This window comes from Platichthys flesus, chromosome 7 (genome assembly GCF_949316205.1).
Source record: "Platichthys flesus chromosome 7, fPlaFle2.1, whole genome shotgun sequence".
NCBI classification, from domain to species: Eukaryota; Metazoa; Chordata; class Actinopteri; order Pleuronectiformes; family Pleuronectidae; genus Platichthys; species Platichthys flesus.
This window is the reverse complement of record NC_084951.1, coordinates 21806697-21825364: the sequence shown is the minus strand read 5'-3', so window position 1 is coordinate 21825364 and position 18668 is coordinate 21806697. Positions and strand designations below refer to the sequence as shown.

Here is an 18668-nt window from a genome sequence, read left to right as displayed (position 1 = left end):
GGGTTTTTCGATTTGTAATATGCCATCAGCAATAGTTGGTTCACCTCTAAATGTCAATAAATCATTAGCAAAGGTCTTGACACTAACACATCCAGTCTGTTGTTACATAGTAAATATGAATAAGCTGATTTCCAGGAGATAAATGGTTGAACAGTAATTGATAAGAATGAAGCAAGTTGCTGACTGAAAAGTGTGGATGAGCAATTTAGTAAAAATATGACAAGGAATATTTATTTTTACATTGTGGATTTCAAGAATAAATCTTGTGCTTGACCCAAGTCCTCTGTAACCTGTCTACCCAGTATTTGTTTTTCTTAGTAGCTGGTATATTAAGAATTAGATTTAATAAATAATGGTTTCATTAAGTCGTAATAAAGCCATTGATAAACGCTTCTAAACTGTTTGTAAGTGGTACCTAATCAGAAAGTGGTATTTACTAATCCACAGACGTGGTCCTGTCTTGCGGGGGAATCTTATTTCAGATATGAAAGGACAAATGTGCAAGTGAAGAAATGACACTGGATCAGTTTGGACATGCTCAAAGTCATTGAAAATAGTCATTTATTTCTCATTCAGCTGTCTTATGTGACGCAGAGCCAGCGCAAACCGCAGCTACGTCATTGGCCCGTCTTTTTAAACAAACACACGTTTTGCTTTGTAGTTTTTCTTTTTTAACCAACACATTATTTATTGTTGCTCATAATATTTAGCTTTTTCGATATAACTCCTATGTTACAGGTACAATGTGCAATGCCGTATAAAAACAAAAACATTTCTATTCAAACCCAAAGGATACTTACTGTTTTTACTAGTAACCACCACGGAGAAGTGCTCTATTCCTTATCCGGCTACTCCTGCAGTAATATTAAAGGGTCAAATGTACAGTTGAGGTTTTTATGAAGCCCGTCAGCGTCGCGAGCTACACGACTTGTTTTGGTTCGTTACTAAAGCCGGAACTCCAACTATTTTACACACCAACATCGATTTTTAAAGGTCTTTGGGAATACTAAATTACCACAAATGTGAAATAAAGTCGTATAATCTCTAAATAGATGCTGCCTCTTGTGATGTCATGTGAGTCAGTTAGAAACCCAAATCTCAATGTTGCATTGTGGGCAATGTAGGCACCATGTTTGAACAGAGATGGGGGAACACGTGCAGTATTTTGAAGAGTTGTGCTTGTGTTTGAATGCAACTCTACTTACATATGCAAGTCCATAGGAAACCAGTGCACATGTCCAACTCCTGACGATACCACTGTTGTTTTAGACTGCACTAGTGGTAGCACCCTAATAAGACTGGCACCTTAGTGTATGTACAGACGACTCCCATCCTATCCTAAACTCGATGAGCTTAATAAAAACCTCACGCGCGTGTCTTATGTGTGCGTGATAGTCAGTGGTAGGAGGGTTAAAAAAAATATATATCACTTATTGAGATCTCTAATTATGCATCATGATCCACGTCCGGGTGAGATTTTCATTCCATTATGACTTTTTTTTTTCTCTTTTTCGAGGTGCTGACATTTATTAACAAAATCAAAATAACTCAAAACTTAATACTTTCAGGATTAAAAAAGTGTAAACTTTCACAAAATATAAAACGGACACATTCAAACCATAAATTATAAACATGTAGTCATGCATTTGTTCACAGGGCTGCATATCGTTTAGTCTTACCTTCTTTTTTTTTTCATTATCTTACAAATAAAATAAAGGTAGATATTTCTCATGTGGTATGTCATGGATATTTACATTATTATTCATTAGTATCTGATGCATTAGTGTGTGGAATACCATGAAGGAGGCTCCAGGAGTGAGGGTTAGAGTGTTTCAAGGACTACAAGTGTGGTGGCTTCTTGTGCGTGCGCCTGTGAAAGAGTTTTTGCTGAACTGGAGCAGTGGCTAAGGCTAATCTGCCTAAAAAAACCTACTGAACGGAAATGACATTTGTCTGATGTCAAAAGCTGCCAAAATATTTGATGCCAGGTTACGACAAATGCCCTATGTCGTCTGATGTCAGTTTGCCAGCCAACAAACTTATGAGACACCATAAGTCGACTTGTCATAGTCTGAGTGTTGTAGTGGGTGTGATCCCTCATGACGACAGTAAGGTACTGCTCTGACAGATTGGTGTACGCCTGTGATGGTTGTTCTTTGTCGGGCTGCTGGAGGTCGGTCCCCAGTGTCCAGGGGTCTATGGAGGTCCTGGGTGTGGCGCCTGTGGAGACCCCTGGTAGGACAGAGACGGTGGAACCCATGCTCCAGCACTGGGGGGGCGGCTGGGCTCTCCACTGCCGGACTGGTCCAGCTCAGCACTGTCGCAGTCGGAGTCATCGCAAAGAGCCCGGCTCTAAACACAGAAGAGGAAAACGATTTTCACACGTGACCTACAACCAGCATGAACTTGTCAATTACAAGTAAAATCTATCTGATAATTCCAGAAATCTCTTTCTTTGGCTCGCTTATCTCAAAATACATTCAAGTTATCGGCTTCACATTTGATGTTTATTGTGAAGGGTTAATGAAAGTACAATTTGTGTGTTTGGACATGTGACACTTTACATTTTAATAGACGTTGATGGCTGAGACTCATCAAAGTGTGTGATGTTGGGCCAAGACACTTTTTGTGTCATTAGCCGAAAAGGTTAATGAGACTCATGGGTTTCATCTTTACAATATCTGCATGTATGCATTTGTTTTTTATGTTCAATCTTAATCTGAAACATAATTAGTGACTTCAGAATTCAATTAAATATAGTGGAGTAAGAAAAATATTGGTTATAACGTAGAAGTGTAAAAATCCATCATAAATGCAGTTCTTGAGTAAATCTACTTAGTTACTTTCCACCACTGTTTTCCTGTGTTTTACATCAGAATAAGAAGATGACATCAACTGACACATGCAGTCCTCTGTGGAGCCGTTTTACCTCATTAGGATTCTGCCCAGCGTCCAGCTGAGCCTTCGCCGGGCCCAGGGCTCCGTCTCTCTCTGACAGGCCATCAGAAGCCTGCGCAGGATCAGTGTTGTCTGCCGGGATCTCGGAGCCCTGCGAGAGGAGGTCGTCGCTGCGGTCGTCCAACCTGTCGTCGGTGTTGGTGCTGACCACGTCTGGAGTCCCGCTGTGAGAGTGGTCCGTGGTGTGGCCCTCCTCGCCGTCAGACACCGACAGGTTCTCGGAGCTGAACGTAGACACCGACTGGCACTTGGTGATGCTGGTCGGTCGTCTGGAGAGATGGAAAACAGACACCGACAAAAAGGAGGTTTTTAAAAAAAAAAATCACAGAATTGACGAAGTGGCAGAATGACGTTATTCTTCTTCTTTGTATGAGTCAACAACTTGTCAGGGAGGGAACATGGCCGGAGGGAATTTTCCACTGAAGACGGACATCAAGTTACTCACCGTCTCCGTGGTAACTCAACCTCACTGTCAACTTCACCTTCCTCCTCTTCTGATGATACTCCACGCCTCTGGAGTAAGAAACAGGAACATGCACAAGTGAAAATGATGGAAATTATGACCAGAGGAGCACGGAGGAAAACCTACACACATCCTGCTGCTCTGTACCTGTTTGCGTGAGATAGCTGCCCTGTATAAGATGGCTGAAGGTGTAAGGTGCTGACTCCCGATTCCCCCTGATGCCCCCCGGGGCAACCTCAGAGCACCGGCCCCCTCCTCTTTGTCCTCTCCGTCATGAGGCAGCCGTGGAGATCCCAGAGATCCGCGTCCTGCTGCCGCACCCCTCCCACACGGTGAGTCTGGGCTGCTGGAGAACGGGAACGATGCAGCATCCTCGCTGGGAGTGTCACTGCGCGGAGGAGTTTCTATGAGGTCATCCATGCCAGCTGCATCCACCTCGGACCCCCCTAAGCCCGCAGAGGCACTGAGGCTCCCCCCTCTCTCCAGCCCACCCACTGAGGCCTCCCCTTTTCCCCGGGCCTCTGCCTCCAGTGTGGTGCAGATGAGGTCAGGGCTGGAGGAGGAGAGCTGCCGCTGCTGCTGCTCGTGGCCCTGCAGGGCAGCAGAAGGCTCCAGGAGATGCTTGGAGGTGTTAGTGGTCGAACTGTTAACCTGGGCAGTTGTGTCCCTATTAGGGGACGACTGATTCACCTTGAGTCCAGCCAGGTCCCCACTGCTACCCTTACCGGGCTTGCGATGTCGGGTCTTTACCCGTCGGGACCGGTTAGGAGAAGTGGAGCTTCTGTTGGGGCAGGCTGGGATGGTGACTTGCATTACGGAGGAATCCATTTTTGGAATGATTACCTCAGACTTGAGGATGTCTGGCCTGAAAGAGTGGGAGGGGTTAGTCAACAACTATACTCCACAAGCCTTATGAATATTACAAATTTTCCATTTCAGATTTAAACTTTTATCAAATAGCCGCTGAACTGAGATCTCACACCTCTTTCCTGACGGCAGTTTCTGGGGGACATTTCTCTTCTTGATGAGTTTGTCCATGGAGTTGGAGGAGCTGCCCTGCCTGGAACTATGATGCTTAAACAAGCCCGGATACTTCTTATCCAAAGACTGCTCTCTCCTGGACAGAAAGAGTGTGAAAACAGAGCGGCTTATTAATGAAGAATGTCAGCATTTTGCAAAAATACACCCTGGGTCTACGCAGTTATTCGTACCTCTGCAACTCTTTCTCTTTAAGCTCCAGCTGCAGCATGACAGCGCTCAGCTCCATGTAAAGGTTGTTAGCCCTCTCCAGCTTCCTCTCATAATGCTCACGAATGTCCAACGCATGCCTGGGAAGAAAAGAGGCTACTGATGTCATTGTGCATCCGCATGAGAGAATCCAAATCCTCTACAATAGGCGTCCGCTCAAGGCACTTATTTCATCCACAGGGGCAGACAAAGCAGTGGCATAGAGAAATAGGACAGAATGTAAGTGGCCTCCTGTATTTAGACCAATGTCGTAAAATTACCACGATCCAGTGAAATACATTTGGTATACTGTGAATTAACATAAAACACGGTATATGAGAGGTATGAGTATAAAATATACCTGAGCTCTTCCCTGCGTCTGTTGATCAGTTCCTCATCGAGTCGGTGGATACAAGTACCCTCAGATTTAATCTTCTCAAAGTGCTCTTTCACCTCTTCTCGCCATTCAGCCTGATGAGAGCACATTTCTGTTAACAAGCTCTGTCTAGCCCACACTGAGCTCAATCACGATCTCTTCAGTGCGGCAGAAATGTCTGACTATTTATTATGAATTTGGCCATTTTTATTTGATGTATATTCATTAATTCAGATGGGAAATGAGACAAGAAACCATACCTGAGACTTGAAGTACGTCTCTTGTGGAGTGGACAGTAAATCCGCTGATGCTATGTCCAGATGAAGAAGGATCTGACGGAAAGAAGGACGATTCCTGGGCTTACAGTTCCTGCGGATCAGAGATGGAGGAGACAGCTGTTTACATTTACAATTCACTGTAAAAATCAATAAAGCCCTTAAACCACAGATAAGCCACGTTATTTATTTCTGTTTCCAGACGTTTACTCACCAGCACTGTCTGAGGAGGATCTTAAAACCGTCGGGGCAGCTCTCAGGTATGGGCAGCTGAAGACTGTTGTTTCCCACGCCCCAGATGATGGCAGATGAGTCCACATCTTTATATGGGACCTCCCCAGTTAGCATCTCCCACAGCACCACCCCGAAGGACCTGTATATATTCAATGGTGGAAGAAGTATTCAGATCCTTAACTGACTCAACGTTAATACCAGCGTTCAAAACCTGACCTAAGTAAAAGTATATGTAATGTAAGTATTATCAGCAAGATTATCAGCAGTAAGTGAGTAAAGTGCAAGTAACTCAAATATGTATTTAAGTACATTGCTTGAGTAAATGTATTTAGTTACTGTTACTTCCACCAAGGAAGTCTCACTGAGGTAGAAACTTAAATACATACTGAACTACATCACAACAAGATAAAAGCAGAAATCATACAACTCCCTTCGAGGAACACTGAAAGACTCAAAACACAAACCATTAACTCACAACACTGATGCATTATCTGCACTTCTATACTAGTACATTGAAGATAATTGTGAAAACAGCAGCATTGAAATAAGCTCGAAATAAATACAAACATTTACGAGACCTACCAAATGTCCACCTTTTCTGACACTGGCTCATTCCGAATCACTTCCGGAGCCATCCAGGCCACGGTCCCAGCAAACGACATTTTGGTGCTCTTGTCACTGAGCTCCTTCGAGGTGCCAAAGTCAGAAATCTTCACCAGGTCATCGTGTGTAATCAGCATGCTGCAAAGGAGAGATTACACAGTATTTCAGGTGGGAGTAATAAAGAATCCTTTAGATGTTGTGTTGCCTTTTCGTGTTACAAGCTGTGGCTGTGTTCACTCACTTGGGGGACTTGAGGTCTCGGTGGATGATTTTGTGGAGATGTAGGTAGTTCATGCCCCCTGCGATGCCCATGGCCCAGTCCACCAGGAGGGAAGGGGTGATTTTACGGCCCGCCCTCAGCACCTCATACAGCTGGCCTTGGGCACAATATTCCATCAGGATACAGTAACAAGGAGCCTGGGTGCACACTCCCCTGGAGGCAAGACCATCAGATAACTCAGCAGAGCGAGGCAGAAAAGGAAACACTATATAAAAGTGGGATTTATGCATATTCAAATCTTGTTACAGATATCACGGGTTTCCTCACTTGAAAGTAATGATGTTGGGGTGTTTGAGTTTGCGGAGGTGTTTGATCTCGGTCTCTTTGATGTCCCGCACTTTCTTTACAGCCACGTCATCTCCGTGGAACTTGCCGAGGAAGACGGCCCCCTGTGCCCCGCTGCCCACCCACTGCAGGTCCGAGATCTCCTCAAAAGGAACCTCCCAGGACTCTAACCGCAGACCAACAAGCCAAACAAAACAAAACTCTGTGACTACATGTGGAATTATGGAAAGTTCTAAAACACAGGCACAGCAACAGAAAGAGTTATCACTTAGTTATATATTCATCACATATTGCAAAGCATCCAAATGTCAACATGTACTCTTGTTAGTATAGAAAAAGGTGAGGCGGGTTTTGCAGAGGAATATCATGGCAGAACACAAAGAACCTGCCTTGTTCAAAAAAATGATATATTGACATCTTATCGAGTATTTCTATGAAGAGATAAGAGGAGACTGAGGGAAAAGAACAACAATCCACTTCTGCTCTAATCTGTCCGTCAGCTGTCATAGTGACGCGACTCAAACAACTTCGAGAGCATGGTCACTAAAGAGAGACGAGCTGGGCAGAATAAAAGAGACAGGCGAATCAATTCTTCATAAGGTCCACCAAAGTGTTAAGATCTCTGGAGAGCTGCAGTGGAGGAACAAGATGCTTCCCCCAGTGCGGCTATGAAAACTCACTGTCTGGTGACTATGAGGTGAGAGAGCAATGGAAAAAGTGGAGGCCTGGTTATGGAATAGGACAAATAAAATGTACACAAGAAGGGACACAATCTAAGATACCCATTTTCTGCTACTCTATACTCCAATTCTACATTTAATTCATCGCACACCTGTAGTTGCTTTTAGGATTATACCTAAAAAAAGAACATGATACTCTGGTGAAAATAATGAATCATATCGATCTCAGAGTGTTTTAAGTTTTCAAGGCCTAAACGTGTCAAATGATTCAATATCTCAAAAAAGTAGAGAAGTGTAAAAAATCTGAATAAGTCTGAGTAGTAGACTTTGTTCTCTACTTTCATGCCTCACTAATCATCTCAGGACCCCTCATGTTGGTCTCTGGAGGGGCCCGACCTCAGACTAATCACTGTACAGTCAACTAGCTCTGGCTCAGGCAACAACAAATTGTATCTGTGTAACGACAAATCACCAACATTACTGTAATGTAATATATTATAATAGGTCAGTCACAGTCACTCTATTTCTGCAGAATGAGTGCTTTTATTCAGTTATACTCCTTGTGGAGTAATCATAGATTGCTGCACTGGTAACTTTACTTAAGTAAAGGAGCTGAATGCCTCATTCGTCAGTGTGGAGTTCAAGCTCCAGCCCTGGGATCAGTTCTTCTTTTTCTAAGGTACATCTCCATGGTTACACAGTAATATCATATCCTAAATGACGTTTTTAAGTATCAAAATAGTCGCCTTTTCTTTGTTCTGTGGCATTTAGATTTGTTGTGCAGAACCCAGCAGAGGTCAGAGAGCATACAGGTAGAACATATCCACTTACCTTCATGGCTATGCTTGTGTTCGGTGGAGTAGGCCTTTCCAATCATCGTCCAGACTGGCTTGAGACAACCGAACAGTCCCTCCAAAAAACCTCCACTACCGGATTGTAGCCGAATGTTGTCCGACTGGCTCCGCATAGCGCCAGCCTCCGGACTGTGCCCTGCTTCGGCCCCGCCGCCACACTGGCAGACCTCATGTTCATGTAGTTTTAGCACGCTGTTGTCAAAGTGGGCCGAGGTTCCATCACTGGGAGTGGGGCTGCTGCCACAGGGTGCCCCCTGTCCACCGGTGTCGATGGACAGCACGTTACGGAGGACACACTGTGTGGGGGTCAGGTCCGTTTCGGGGGTGCAGGCAGGGCTGTCTCCATCGAGTCGTCGATAGGGGGGCTCTGAGATGGGGGTGCTGAAGCCTGACAGGGAGGGGGAAGGGGCACGGGGCTCATGGATACAGGTACCACTCATCAGGGGTTTCCCCAACACCGCAGGTTAGGGTGGATGGAGGATGGAGAGGTAAACCTGAAGGAGAAGATTTATGACGACAACATTAGAATGACACAGTCTCAGCTGTGAACCAAAGGTGACCGGGCCTTTCAGGGCTCCCACTCTTTGGGACAATCTCCCTGAGGAGATCCATCTGACAACCCCCTTGTCCTCTTTTAAATCTCTCTTAAAGACACCTTTCTGAAAGCATTTTATATTGATATCTTATCTTTTTTTTACTCTTTCCTCATCAGCAACCTATTGTTATGTCGGTATCTGTTCTTTAGTGCTGTGTGATCTTCAAATTGCTTCTAAATAGTGTCCTATTGTTTTCCCTTCAATTTTACATTTTTACCTTGTAATACACATTGTCACTGTCTTTTAACAGGCGCTTTGTTAATTCAGTTTATAATAATTCTTACTATTATTATCATTGCCATCATTGGGCTTCATTTTTAAAGATATAAAGTAAAAAAATGATCAATTTCAGCACTGGACAGCTCAGTTTGACTCAGGGAGCTGTCCAGTGCTGAAATGACTTGTGCTGTACTGTTAGTGTCTCTTGTGATCTTTTAGAACCACCAGACGAGTGTAGTCGTGCAGTGAGTTGGGCATCCAGCCAGTCCACCAGTTTAACCACTCAGACGCTTCATTTCCACATCAGAGGTCGGTGTGAATCGCGCAGTATAAAGCCTCATCTCTGTGTCTGTGAATGGGAATGAAAACCAGCCTGCCCAGTGGAGCCATCACCCAGAGAGTGGCGAGGGGTTCTTTATGAATGAATCGAGCAGAGGAGTTTGTGCAGCTTCAGCGCCGCAAGACGGTCACCTGTTCTTACACCGTCCCTCAGTGGAGCATCGAATGCAGCCTGACAGCATCCGAGCAAAGCGGCTCCCGTGCATATGTCGCCCGTCGTGCATCAAGTGCAAGAGCATTGTGTGCATTTTTCAAGAATATGGCGAATTGCATAACCACCTCGGCGTGCGTGCCTGCGTGCATGTGGTGGGGGGGGGCGGTTAGGTGGAAGGGGGCGGGGGTGTAGAGAGAGAGAGAGAGAGAGAAAGAGAGAGTATAGGCTACTATTCGAATATCCTACACATACACCAGCTCAATGTCTTATACTGCACCACTGCACGAGAGGAGCCAAATGAGAGCGTGAAAAAAAACGGCCAATAAACAACCAACCGGGCCTGTGCGAGGAAGCAGTGGGCACATGCATGCACATACACACACAGGCACACAAGCGAATGCATGCACACGCACACGCAAGAAGATCAATCTTTAAATAACCGAGGATGTGATGATGACACTCAGCAGCATCATAGCTTACGTGCATGAATTGCGAGCCCAATGCCTACTATGGTCCATGCCAAGTGAAAGTGCCGCAGCGTCTCCACATCCACTCATGATGTTGGCATCGTTACGCACACGCATATTTCATAATGTTGCTGCACAAATATGATTATCTTGCATCCGTCGACGATGATTGGTTCCCTGGCAGCATCGGTTCGTTGGTGCAGTGCAAAGCGGCCGCGCCGAGCAGCTGCACCAGGGCTCCATGTACCCTTAACCCTTATCCCGTAATCAATCAGCATTCAACCGGATAGTATGACATTCCCTTACCTTTCTGCCCGCTTGATGCCGCGTTGTCAAGTGAATGGGTGGGCTCCGCTTTCTGTTTGTCCGCGATAATGAGACAATCGTTGTTCCTCCTCGGTCCAGTCTGCCTCTTTGGATTTCGCCTTCCTAGATCCACGAGTTCCACGTTCCTGGGACCGATCCCAGCGGCCGAATCGTGTTATCAATAACCGGGGACCCATGCAACGTGAGGCGCGCTGGGTTATTTTCTTTTTTTGGAGGGGGGGGGTGGCTGTCTCTTTCCCAGTGCTGAATTGACGTCACGGAAATGAGACTTGCGCCGCATGGGGGCGCTAGAACCAACCTCTGCAAAAGAGACAACACACACATACAACTAGGATTTCAATCCTCAGCACGCTGTGTTTGTTTAATTTTGTGCTCATTTCATTCACTGATATCCACATCTGAGAAATTCACCTGCAAAGTCCTTAATCCTGCTGCTTGAGCAAGACGCATGGCTCCAAGGATGCTGTTGTGCTACTCTCCAAGGCTGGATCACTGAAGTGGATCCCCAAGAACCTGAGGGGCCACAAAAAGCAAGTTCACACAATGGCAGCTGTGGCTCAGGAGGTGAAGCAGAAGGTCGTCGTTACCCAGCTCAAACTATTTATGTACCAAATTTTTCATTGAGTAAGACACTAAACCCCAACTTGCCACTGACAGCTTTGATGGCTGTGTGAGTGATGTGTAATAGAGAAAGTGCAAAGTATTAAAGTGTGTTTGAATGGATTAATGGAACAACTGAACTGTAAAGCACTTTGATGGTCATGAGGACTACAAGAGTCTATTTACTTGTATCCTATTTAAACACTGAGGTGAGTCCCGGTTATCTGACCGTGACTTTAGGGGTTAATGTGTCATAAGCTTGTTTCCAAACCTTTATCATCTTACTATATTTAGTTTTTTCGATCCCTAACCCTAACCCTAACCCTAACCCTTTATCAAATTACCACAAACTAAGACAACTTATCTTTTTCTTGCTGTTTCTTGCTCCTCCTGTTCATTATGGCTATTAAATAATCCCTCGTCTGTGTCTCTCAGTAAGGCATTTGGGTTATTTCAATTGAGAGCCATGACAGGAAACTTTGGTAGATGTCAACTTGACTTGACCAACACAGAGATGTTGGAGTCTCATGTTAGCTTTCACCAAACTGTGTGTTTTGCCCTAAATCACATAAAATGGAATGGTATTAAAATAAATACTTTCACAGACAGTTTAATATGAGCATCTATCTATTGTTTTAGAACAGACAAATATCCTTTAATGGTGTGTAGTCAAAGGGGTGATGGAAGGAGCCCTAGTGGCTTTTAACAGCTTAATATTATCATCCTGCTGACCGTGCACTCAGCTCTCACTGGGGTAAACAGACCATCATTATCTTCATCATAATCACAATTCACATTAGCAGGAAAATGGAGGAAGTACACTGCAGGGCAAAAACATGAGGAAACAATTTAAGATGGGTGGCAGTAAAATAAAAATCCCTGCTTTGTATCTGACAACAAATAATTGTTACCTGTTTCTCAGGGTTGATGCAGCAGTGTCGCTCTCTGTCCTGAAGAGAACAACATGTCAGCTCTGTGCAGGTTGTGCAGTGAACTCTGCACCGTGTCAGCAAGACAACCAGGGATTGAATTCCTGATCCTAACCAGCAGAGATTATTTTATCAAAGAGGAAGAATGAAGTAAAGTTGCTTTCATTGTTACATAGATTAATAGACTAATGTCCGTTATTATTATTATTATCAAAGTTTCAATACTTTTTTTTTTTTTAAATAGAGCACTTTCCAAAATCAACAAAACAAAGGGTTTTACAATGGCGGCAAAATAAAACATACTGGTCATATAATCAATCCAGACCTGCTGGTGGCAGTGATGGATAAAACAGTAGTTTCCTAAAGAAAGAAATAATAATGTTTATGAATTAAACTTGATTTATTGCCTGTGCCCAGAATCCAAACAATACAAATTTCTTCATTTTCATAACAATCCAGTTGGAAGTAATCTGAAGGAATGAACGCATATTGAACTTCTAGCATTACATTAATACGGTGGTCTGGACTCAATGTTCCACATAACACACATCATGCTGTCTGGCCTAGTTGGTAAAGTATTCGTTCTTCAACTGATGGGCTCGGGTTCAAATACCACCTCCGACCTCCATCCGATCCATTATGTAAATTAAAATTAATTAAATATAAAAACAGGGGAAAATTGAATTTATAATAAAAAAAAAAAAAAACCTGCGCGGCAATTCCTGCGCAGTAGGTGCGCAGTGGGCTTCTGCGCAGGAAGTGCGCAATGGGCTTCTGCGCAGAAGGTGCGCAGAAGGTGCGTGCGCATTTTTTTTTTTTCATTTTTTTTCCATTTAATTTAATTTAATTGTTTTACATTTAATTTAATTTTAATTAATTTTACTTTATTTTATTTTGTAATCATCATCATCTTTTCCCCGCGGTGGTTCAGGGGTAAATAATGCTGGTCTTCACAGGTGACTGACCTAAGCAGGCCTGTAGCCGTAAAGCTGCTTTAAGACCAAAAAAGGAGAGTCGCACACGGTTTGTCCCTCCGGCTCGCCGTAGTCCGCACGGCGGGATTAGCTTGAAGCTGTTGAACCGAAAGTGTCACAACAGAGAAGCATGAACTTTAGAGTTGTTGTCTGGAATCACAGCTCGTGTTGATTCACCGCCACAAACAGGACGCACCACAAGGTAACCACACCGGACACCGACGGTTATAACAACCGGCACTAAAGTAGTGGACTACAACCGTATAGCTAGCTAACTCCCAACTTTAGCTAGCCCGCTGCTCGCCCCGGCTTCTCTCAGCTGTTCGGGTGTAAACATGGCAGCCAAGATGACTGTGTGTACCTGACCGTGCAATGCTTTGTTTCCAGGGTCCTTTCCCCGCGGAGAAGATGTGCTCGCTGTCGCTGTTCCCCCCTCCACTGGCTCTCGGACAGAGCACCCTGTGCGAGTCCAACAACGAGCTGCTGTCCGGGTCCAACACCGAGGACCGAGCCAAGCAGGTCCGGAGCTTATATGTGTGATGGTTGTGGTGGTGAATTAGTCCCGTGTCTGTGCTAGTGTTAATGGACCGGGTCCACTGTGGATGTGTCTTCACCCACGTTGTATTGTTTTCTGCAGGACACCAGTCCACTGAGTCTCTACTTCCCCCGGGAGTCTCTGAAGCTCCACAGCCGAACAGAGAGCAGCAGCAAGGCGGCGTTTCTGGACCATTCCGAGACCCTGTGGATGAGGAGTGCTGCAGCATGGTAACACACATGGATAGAACACAATCCTGAGACCCTAACAATGTTCCTCACATATCTGTGCAACTACACACATACACACACCATGCAGGTGTGGTAAATGTTGCAGAGAGTTATTATTGTCTGGACAACATAGGACATACATATACTTTGTAAGATTCCATTTTAATTGGTTTTGAATGATGTTGAAGTACTGAACAGGGCATTTTACACTTAAGGTAAAACTTAATAGGGTTTCCCTGTTGGAAAAAGATGTAGTGGAAACACCTTATTGAAACTAGGATGGTAAGTATGTTCTTGATTTTCTTTTTGCAATATGAGTCTTAATTTAAATTTCCTTTTCTCTGAGAATAGGGAATAGCGTTATATTTGCTGAATATTTGCAGCTCTCGTCATTTGGATATTACAGTTTTCCACAACATATTGTAAATAAAAAACAAAGAAACAATTCACATGGAATCTTATGTAACTTGTGTTGAAGTATGAAAATGCAGAGGTAGTTTAAACTACTGAGGCTGGTGGTTCAAGCCCTCATCTCTTTCTGGGTATATGAAGGAGATGACATGATCCTGTGAGACATCATGTCAAGTGAATGTTCTGTCTTAACAATAATTTGTCCAAAATCTATGACAGACAAATTTTATAATTTGACTTCTCTCTGTTCCAGGCGAGATGGTGGTTTGTCAGGACTACTGACTGAAATTACCAATTCAAATACAGAGGGTAAGGGATCTTGTGTTGTGTTTTTTTTTCTTTACACATACCAACCTGGTTCTACATTTCCTATATTCAATAACTCTGTTGTATGTCTTTCTCTTGCAGTGCCAAAATGGCTTTCAGTGAGTTCTGGTTGCACCCTGGCATTGCTCCAGAGGGTCTCTTCGTTTCACGGCTCCTTGTTTCCTCATCTTACAGTAAGTTCTTACCTAGAAGAAGTGCTGCACATGTTTATCACTTGTTTGTTGTGTTACATTAACTTGTGTGTTTCCTCTTTGTCGTTTGCTCCATAGTTGAGCAGTGAAAACATGATTGCTGAGTTTTCACAAGTACTGAACTGGTAAGTGCCACAGATTAAAGATGTATGTGTGCAGTTTTGACGATTTAAAAGAATAATCTCATCATTCAGCAGTGTTCTTGAAAATTTATGTAAGAAAGTAAATAGTTTGCAATCCAAATGTTCAAACATATACATTGATGGATAATGAAACCAATCGTAGTTTCTGCTCTATATAAAAGATAAAAGATTGTTTTTGTTCACACTGTAAAACCAAAGTTTGTTGAATAGTCCACAACCTTTCTCTGCTTTTATCCCTTCTTCATTACCAGGTCTGACTGTGTGGTGCGAGCCTTTGCGTGGCATCCCCACACAGATAAGTTTGCCGTCGCCCTCCTGGACGACTCCATTAAAATCTACAACCCTAAAAGGTACAATTACTTTACGGTTGCCAAAATGACAGTTCATAGAATAAAGTCTACACTGAATATCTGCAATGAAATCACACTCTTGATTTCTTTGCAAGTTATTCTTTATCCTTTTACCCTAAGACTACAATGGCACAACTCGTAATTCTTAAACTTTGACATAGCACTTTAGGTATTGACGATTTCTCCTTTTGTTCCCTGACAGCGCCACCACTCCCACACTAAAGCACCGTCTCCAGAGGAGCGTGGCAGCAGTGCAGTGGAAGCCGTTGTGTGCGTCTGCTTTGGCTGTCGCTTGTCAGAACTGTTTACTGGTCTGGCACGTGGACCCCTGCTCACTGTCAACCAGGTACGTGAAGTACAATGAGTTAAAAACCATTGAATTCAGTCGTAAATGCCGCCACTACTCAAGCAGGCTGTCACTTATCTGGATCCAAATCTTGTGAACTGATTAATAACATCACTGTAAGTTATGGTCGGGAAGTACAGACAAATGTGTTTTTAAATGTCCATAAATTCACATAATATATTTATAATTTAATCAGTATGAATGTCAAAGCTATTAGGTGTTAAAGAGTTAGACATTTTTTTTTTTAATTTAATCGATAAACGCTGCAGAAACTCTCATATACATCTTGTATTTTGTTTTCTTCATGATGCCCCGTTCTTCTTCCTTTTGACCCGTCCAGGCCTTCATCTGGTTGTGCTCAAGTTCTGTCTCATCCTGGTCACTCCCCAGTCACTTCCATCGCCTGGTCTCCAAACGGATCTCTTCTGGTGTCAGCCTCACCCATGGACACTGCAATAATGGTACGAGGCAACTGATTCATATTAAGTGATGGACTGGATTTCTGACAAGGTTGTTCAGGCTTTTGACGTCAGTGACGTTTCAGGTTTGGGACGTCGCTGCAGAAAGCTGTGTGCCACTCCAGCGGGTCGGAGGAGGCGGGGTCACCTTCCTGTCCTGGTCCCCTGACGGCAGCCATGTCCTGGCTTCCACACCTTCTGCCCTGTTCAGGTTAGAATATTTGCTAGCTACCCTCCTTCATTCCCTCTGTTCGTGTTGAGCTACATTTGCACATTTCAAGTTCAAGATATGCAAAGCTGCCAATTCTCTCCTACATATTTGATGTGTGTGGACATTGGCCACTTTCTAAATGATTGTAGAGCGCCATGAATATTTATGAACATGTAAGGGATTAGTGGCATAGTCTGGAATTAATCAGGTGTCACCAGATAATAATTGGATGGAGTTTTTTTTACAAATGAATAAGTCAAGTTCCTTTCTTCAGGGTTTGGGAGACCAGGATGTGGACCTGTGAGCGTTGGCCATGTGTGAAAGGACGCTGCCAGGTGATTCACTTCTCTCCAAGTGTCAACGTTATGAGAAAATATGTTACATCTTTGTATTTATCAACTAATGAGGAATCTGTTTTTGTCAGTCTGGCTGCTGGAGTCCAGATGGGAGCCGGCTTCTCTTCACTGTGCAGGGCGAGATGGTCATCTACGCTCTGACCTTCACTGACGCACCAGGTTCATGTCTCAGTCTTCATACAGAGTAACCGGTCGTGTTCAAGAATACGCAGCTCGGTTGATTTTACAGCTGGAAACGTTGTCATTGTTATTCTGCAGGCATCTCTTCAGGCACCTCCAAAGGATCACAGGCAGCAGCTGTGGTGGCTGACCTATCGGAGACAACCTTTAACACACCAGATGGAGACATCATGTAAGATCTTTAAGCTAAATCGCTAATTGGCTGCATTTTAGTCCACGGAGGCAATTAGTGCTTCCAAACAGTCCAGGGAGAAACGGAAGTAGACGATATGAATGCTTCTCTTCATCACTTGATTATTTGAGCTTTGAAGGTGAGCGTCACTCACTTCTCTTTGATTTCTTTACCAGTCTCGGTGGAGAGATCCAGTCCATAGCCTGGGATCCGAGAGGAGAGAGACTCGCAGTTATTCTTCAAGGTCTTTCACACTTTTTTTTCATTCACCTCAATGAAGCCACTGATCACTAGTTCAGTATAGTTTTAATAACTCTACTCTGCCTTTATTTTCCCAGGAGATCCACAGTCAGCAGACCGACCTGCGATCATAGCAGTGTTCAAGACAAGAACCAACCCCATCTTTGAGCTTCTGCCATGGTTTGTACTTTTATATGTGGTTACTGTACATTTCATATTTGTGTAGCTTCAGTATTGCATTTCCCAGGATCGTACTACAGTGTATCCCGTCTGGATTTGCTAATTACTTTTTTGTTTCCCTGTTTAGTGGTTTTGTTCAAGGGGAAGCTGATGCAGAGCCCAGACTGATGCAGTTCCATCCAAACTTCCAGCATGGAGCCCTGCTCACTGTGGTTAGTCCTAAACTACAAATCCCTGTTTATCATTTATTAGTTTTTATTAAATACTGGGCAGTTTTAGACCTGAACAGGGAAAACTAAAAATGGGAGGCTTTTTGTCAGTGTGTTGTAGTTGTTTTTAAGATGTTTTAGACGGGATCCTCAGACCTGCAGAAAACTCTCAATACATCTTTTAACAGATGATATTAAAAACTCATCATCTCCTCGACCAAGTGTCAATTTTAGCCTAAGCCCCAATAATTCAATTCTTTCTATTTTTGGTGATTTATCCATCTGTTATATGCCTGATATATTTAAGTAAGGAATTATTGCTTACTGTAAATTACTGTAAAATGTTTATATAGAGGTGAATCATTTCATTTTACTGGCCTGTATGTTATGACAATGTGTAATGCTGTAACATGAAAACCATACTGGCTTCACCTCCAAATTGACATCTCTCTCTCTCCCTCGGCCTCTGTTCTCAGTGTTGGTCCAATGGAAGAATTACCCATGTGCCTTTCTACTTCCTGAGTACTGCTGTCCCCCATTTTGGCCTGAGTGGCAGTCCGTTGTTGCCTCGCCTGCAGGAAAGGCAGAGTGCCTTGGCCAATCAGTCGCTCTTCTCAGAGTTCATCTCTTGACCAGCCATCAAACACACACGTCATTTTTTATGTAATGAATTGTCAATAAAAGTCTAGAATGTTCTTGACATCCTTTGACTGGTTTGCTTCCTTCATTCCTCAAAACATTTCAACCAGATCAACATTGTGAGGTTGTGGTGAAATGTGGATGTTAAAGTGGAAATCTTTGTCCTTCATTGCGGTGCTTGTGTCACAGTGTATGTTCACACTAGAAATCAATCTGAACCCGAAATACTTTATTCACCCCAGGGGGAAATGTTTTATAAAGCCTGAAATTATTGTTGTTTTTTGTTTGTGATGCTGATGTGTTTCCAAATTTTGGTTTCTGGTGAAACAATATTTAAGCAGAAACAGATGGATTATGAGTAATTGGGCCTTTGTGCACAGATATGTTAAGACCGCACCCCCCTCACACACACACACACCTGCCCTACACAACTTGTGGTTGGTTTTTGTGTCAGTTTCTTTACAGTAATTTTGGCTTGATGTGGTCATTGTGTATCTTAGAGTTCTCTCCATGAACCCTGAGGCCTTTTTCTATATGTGTTATATATTTAATACAGTTTATTTTCTATCTCTAACAATTTTATCGAGAGAGGGACTGTAGTTTTGAATCTTTATATGCAACCTAGCCTTTTTGTAGATTTAGTTGTATAT

General features: G+C 43.5%; 2 protein-coding genes across 2 annotated transcripts; one reads left to right on the top strand and one right to left on the bottom strand.

Annotated features, from left to right (window-relative positions):
* Positions 1-554: 554 nt before the first annotated feature.
* map3k12 (mitogen-activated protein kinase kinase kinase 12) lies at positions 555-10547 on the bottom strand. The gene is made up of 14 exons (XM_062391105.1): positions 10317-10547; positions 8213-8729; positions 6684-6867; positions 6378-6569; positions 6116-6274; positions 5514-5672; positions 5285-5393; positions 5010-5119; positions 4633-4749; positions 4404-4538; positions 3569-4286; positions 3404-3471; positions 2930-3227; positions 555-2352 (listed from the first exon to the last, which is right to left on the bottom strand). The coding sequence occupies exons 2-14, from the start codon at positions 8673-8675 to the stop codon at positions 2197-2199; spliced, it is 2868 nt and encodes a 955-aa protein (XP_062247089.1). The 5' UTR covers positions 8676-8729; positions 10317-10547; the 3' UTR covers positions 555-2196.
* A 2336-nt stretch (positions 10548-12883) lies between these two features.
* On the top strand, positions 12884-18079 carry aaas (achalasia, adrenocortical insufficiency, alacrimia). Its single transcript, XM_062392950.1, has 17 exons — positions 12884-13042; positions 13228-13359; positions 13478-13605; positions 14270-14325; positions 14425-14516; positions 14613-14659; positions 14929-15027; positions 15230-15373; positions 15714-15834; positions 15918-16042; positions 16317-16377; positions 16467-16557; positions 16657-16750; positions 16927-16994; positions 17089-17170; positions 17298-17382; positions 17856-18079. Exons 2-17 carry the CDS (start codon positions 13249-13251, stop codon positions 18009-18011), a joined length of 1560 nt encoding a protein of 519 aa, XP_062248934.1. The 5' UTR covers positions 12884-13042; positions 13228-13248; the 3' UTR covers positions 18012-18079.
* The last annotated feature ends 589 nt before the right edge of the window (positions 18080-18668 follow it).

Coding starts and splice junctions, on each gene's coding strand:
- aaas (XM_062392950.1), top strand. CDS start 13,249: ATGTGCTCGCTGTCGCTGTTCCCCCCTCCACTGGCTCTCGGACAGAGC. Junction 15,835..15,917: donor CCATGGACACTGCAATAATG/GTACGAGGCAAC, acceptor GTGACGTTTCAG/GTTTGGGACGTCGCTGCAGA. Junction 17,383..17,855: donor ATGGAGCCCTGCTCACTGTG/GTTAGTCCTAAA, acceptor CTCTGTTCTCAG/TGTTGGTCCAATGGAAGAAT.
- map3k12 (XM_062391105.1), bottom strand. CDS start 8,675: ATGAGTGGTACCTGTATCCATGAGCCCCGTGCCCCTTCCCCCTCCCTG. Junction 4,539..4,632: donor AAAGAGAAAGAGTTGCAGAG/GTACGAATAACT, acceptor CTTTCTGTCCAG/GAGAGAGCAGTCTTTGGATA. Junction 4,287..4,403: donor AAACTGCCGTCAGGAAAGAG/GTGTGAGATCTC, acceptor CCACTCTTTCAG/GCCAGACATCCTCAAGTCTG.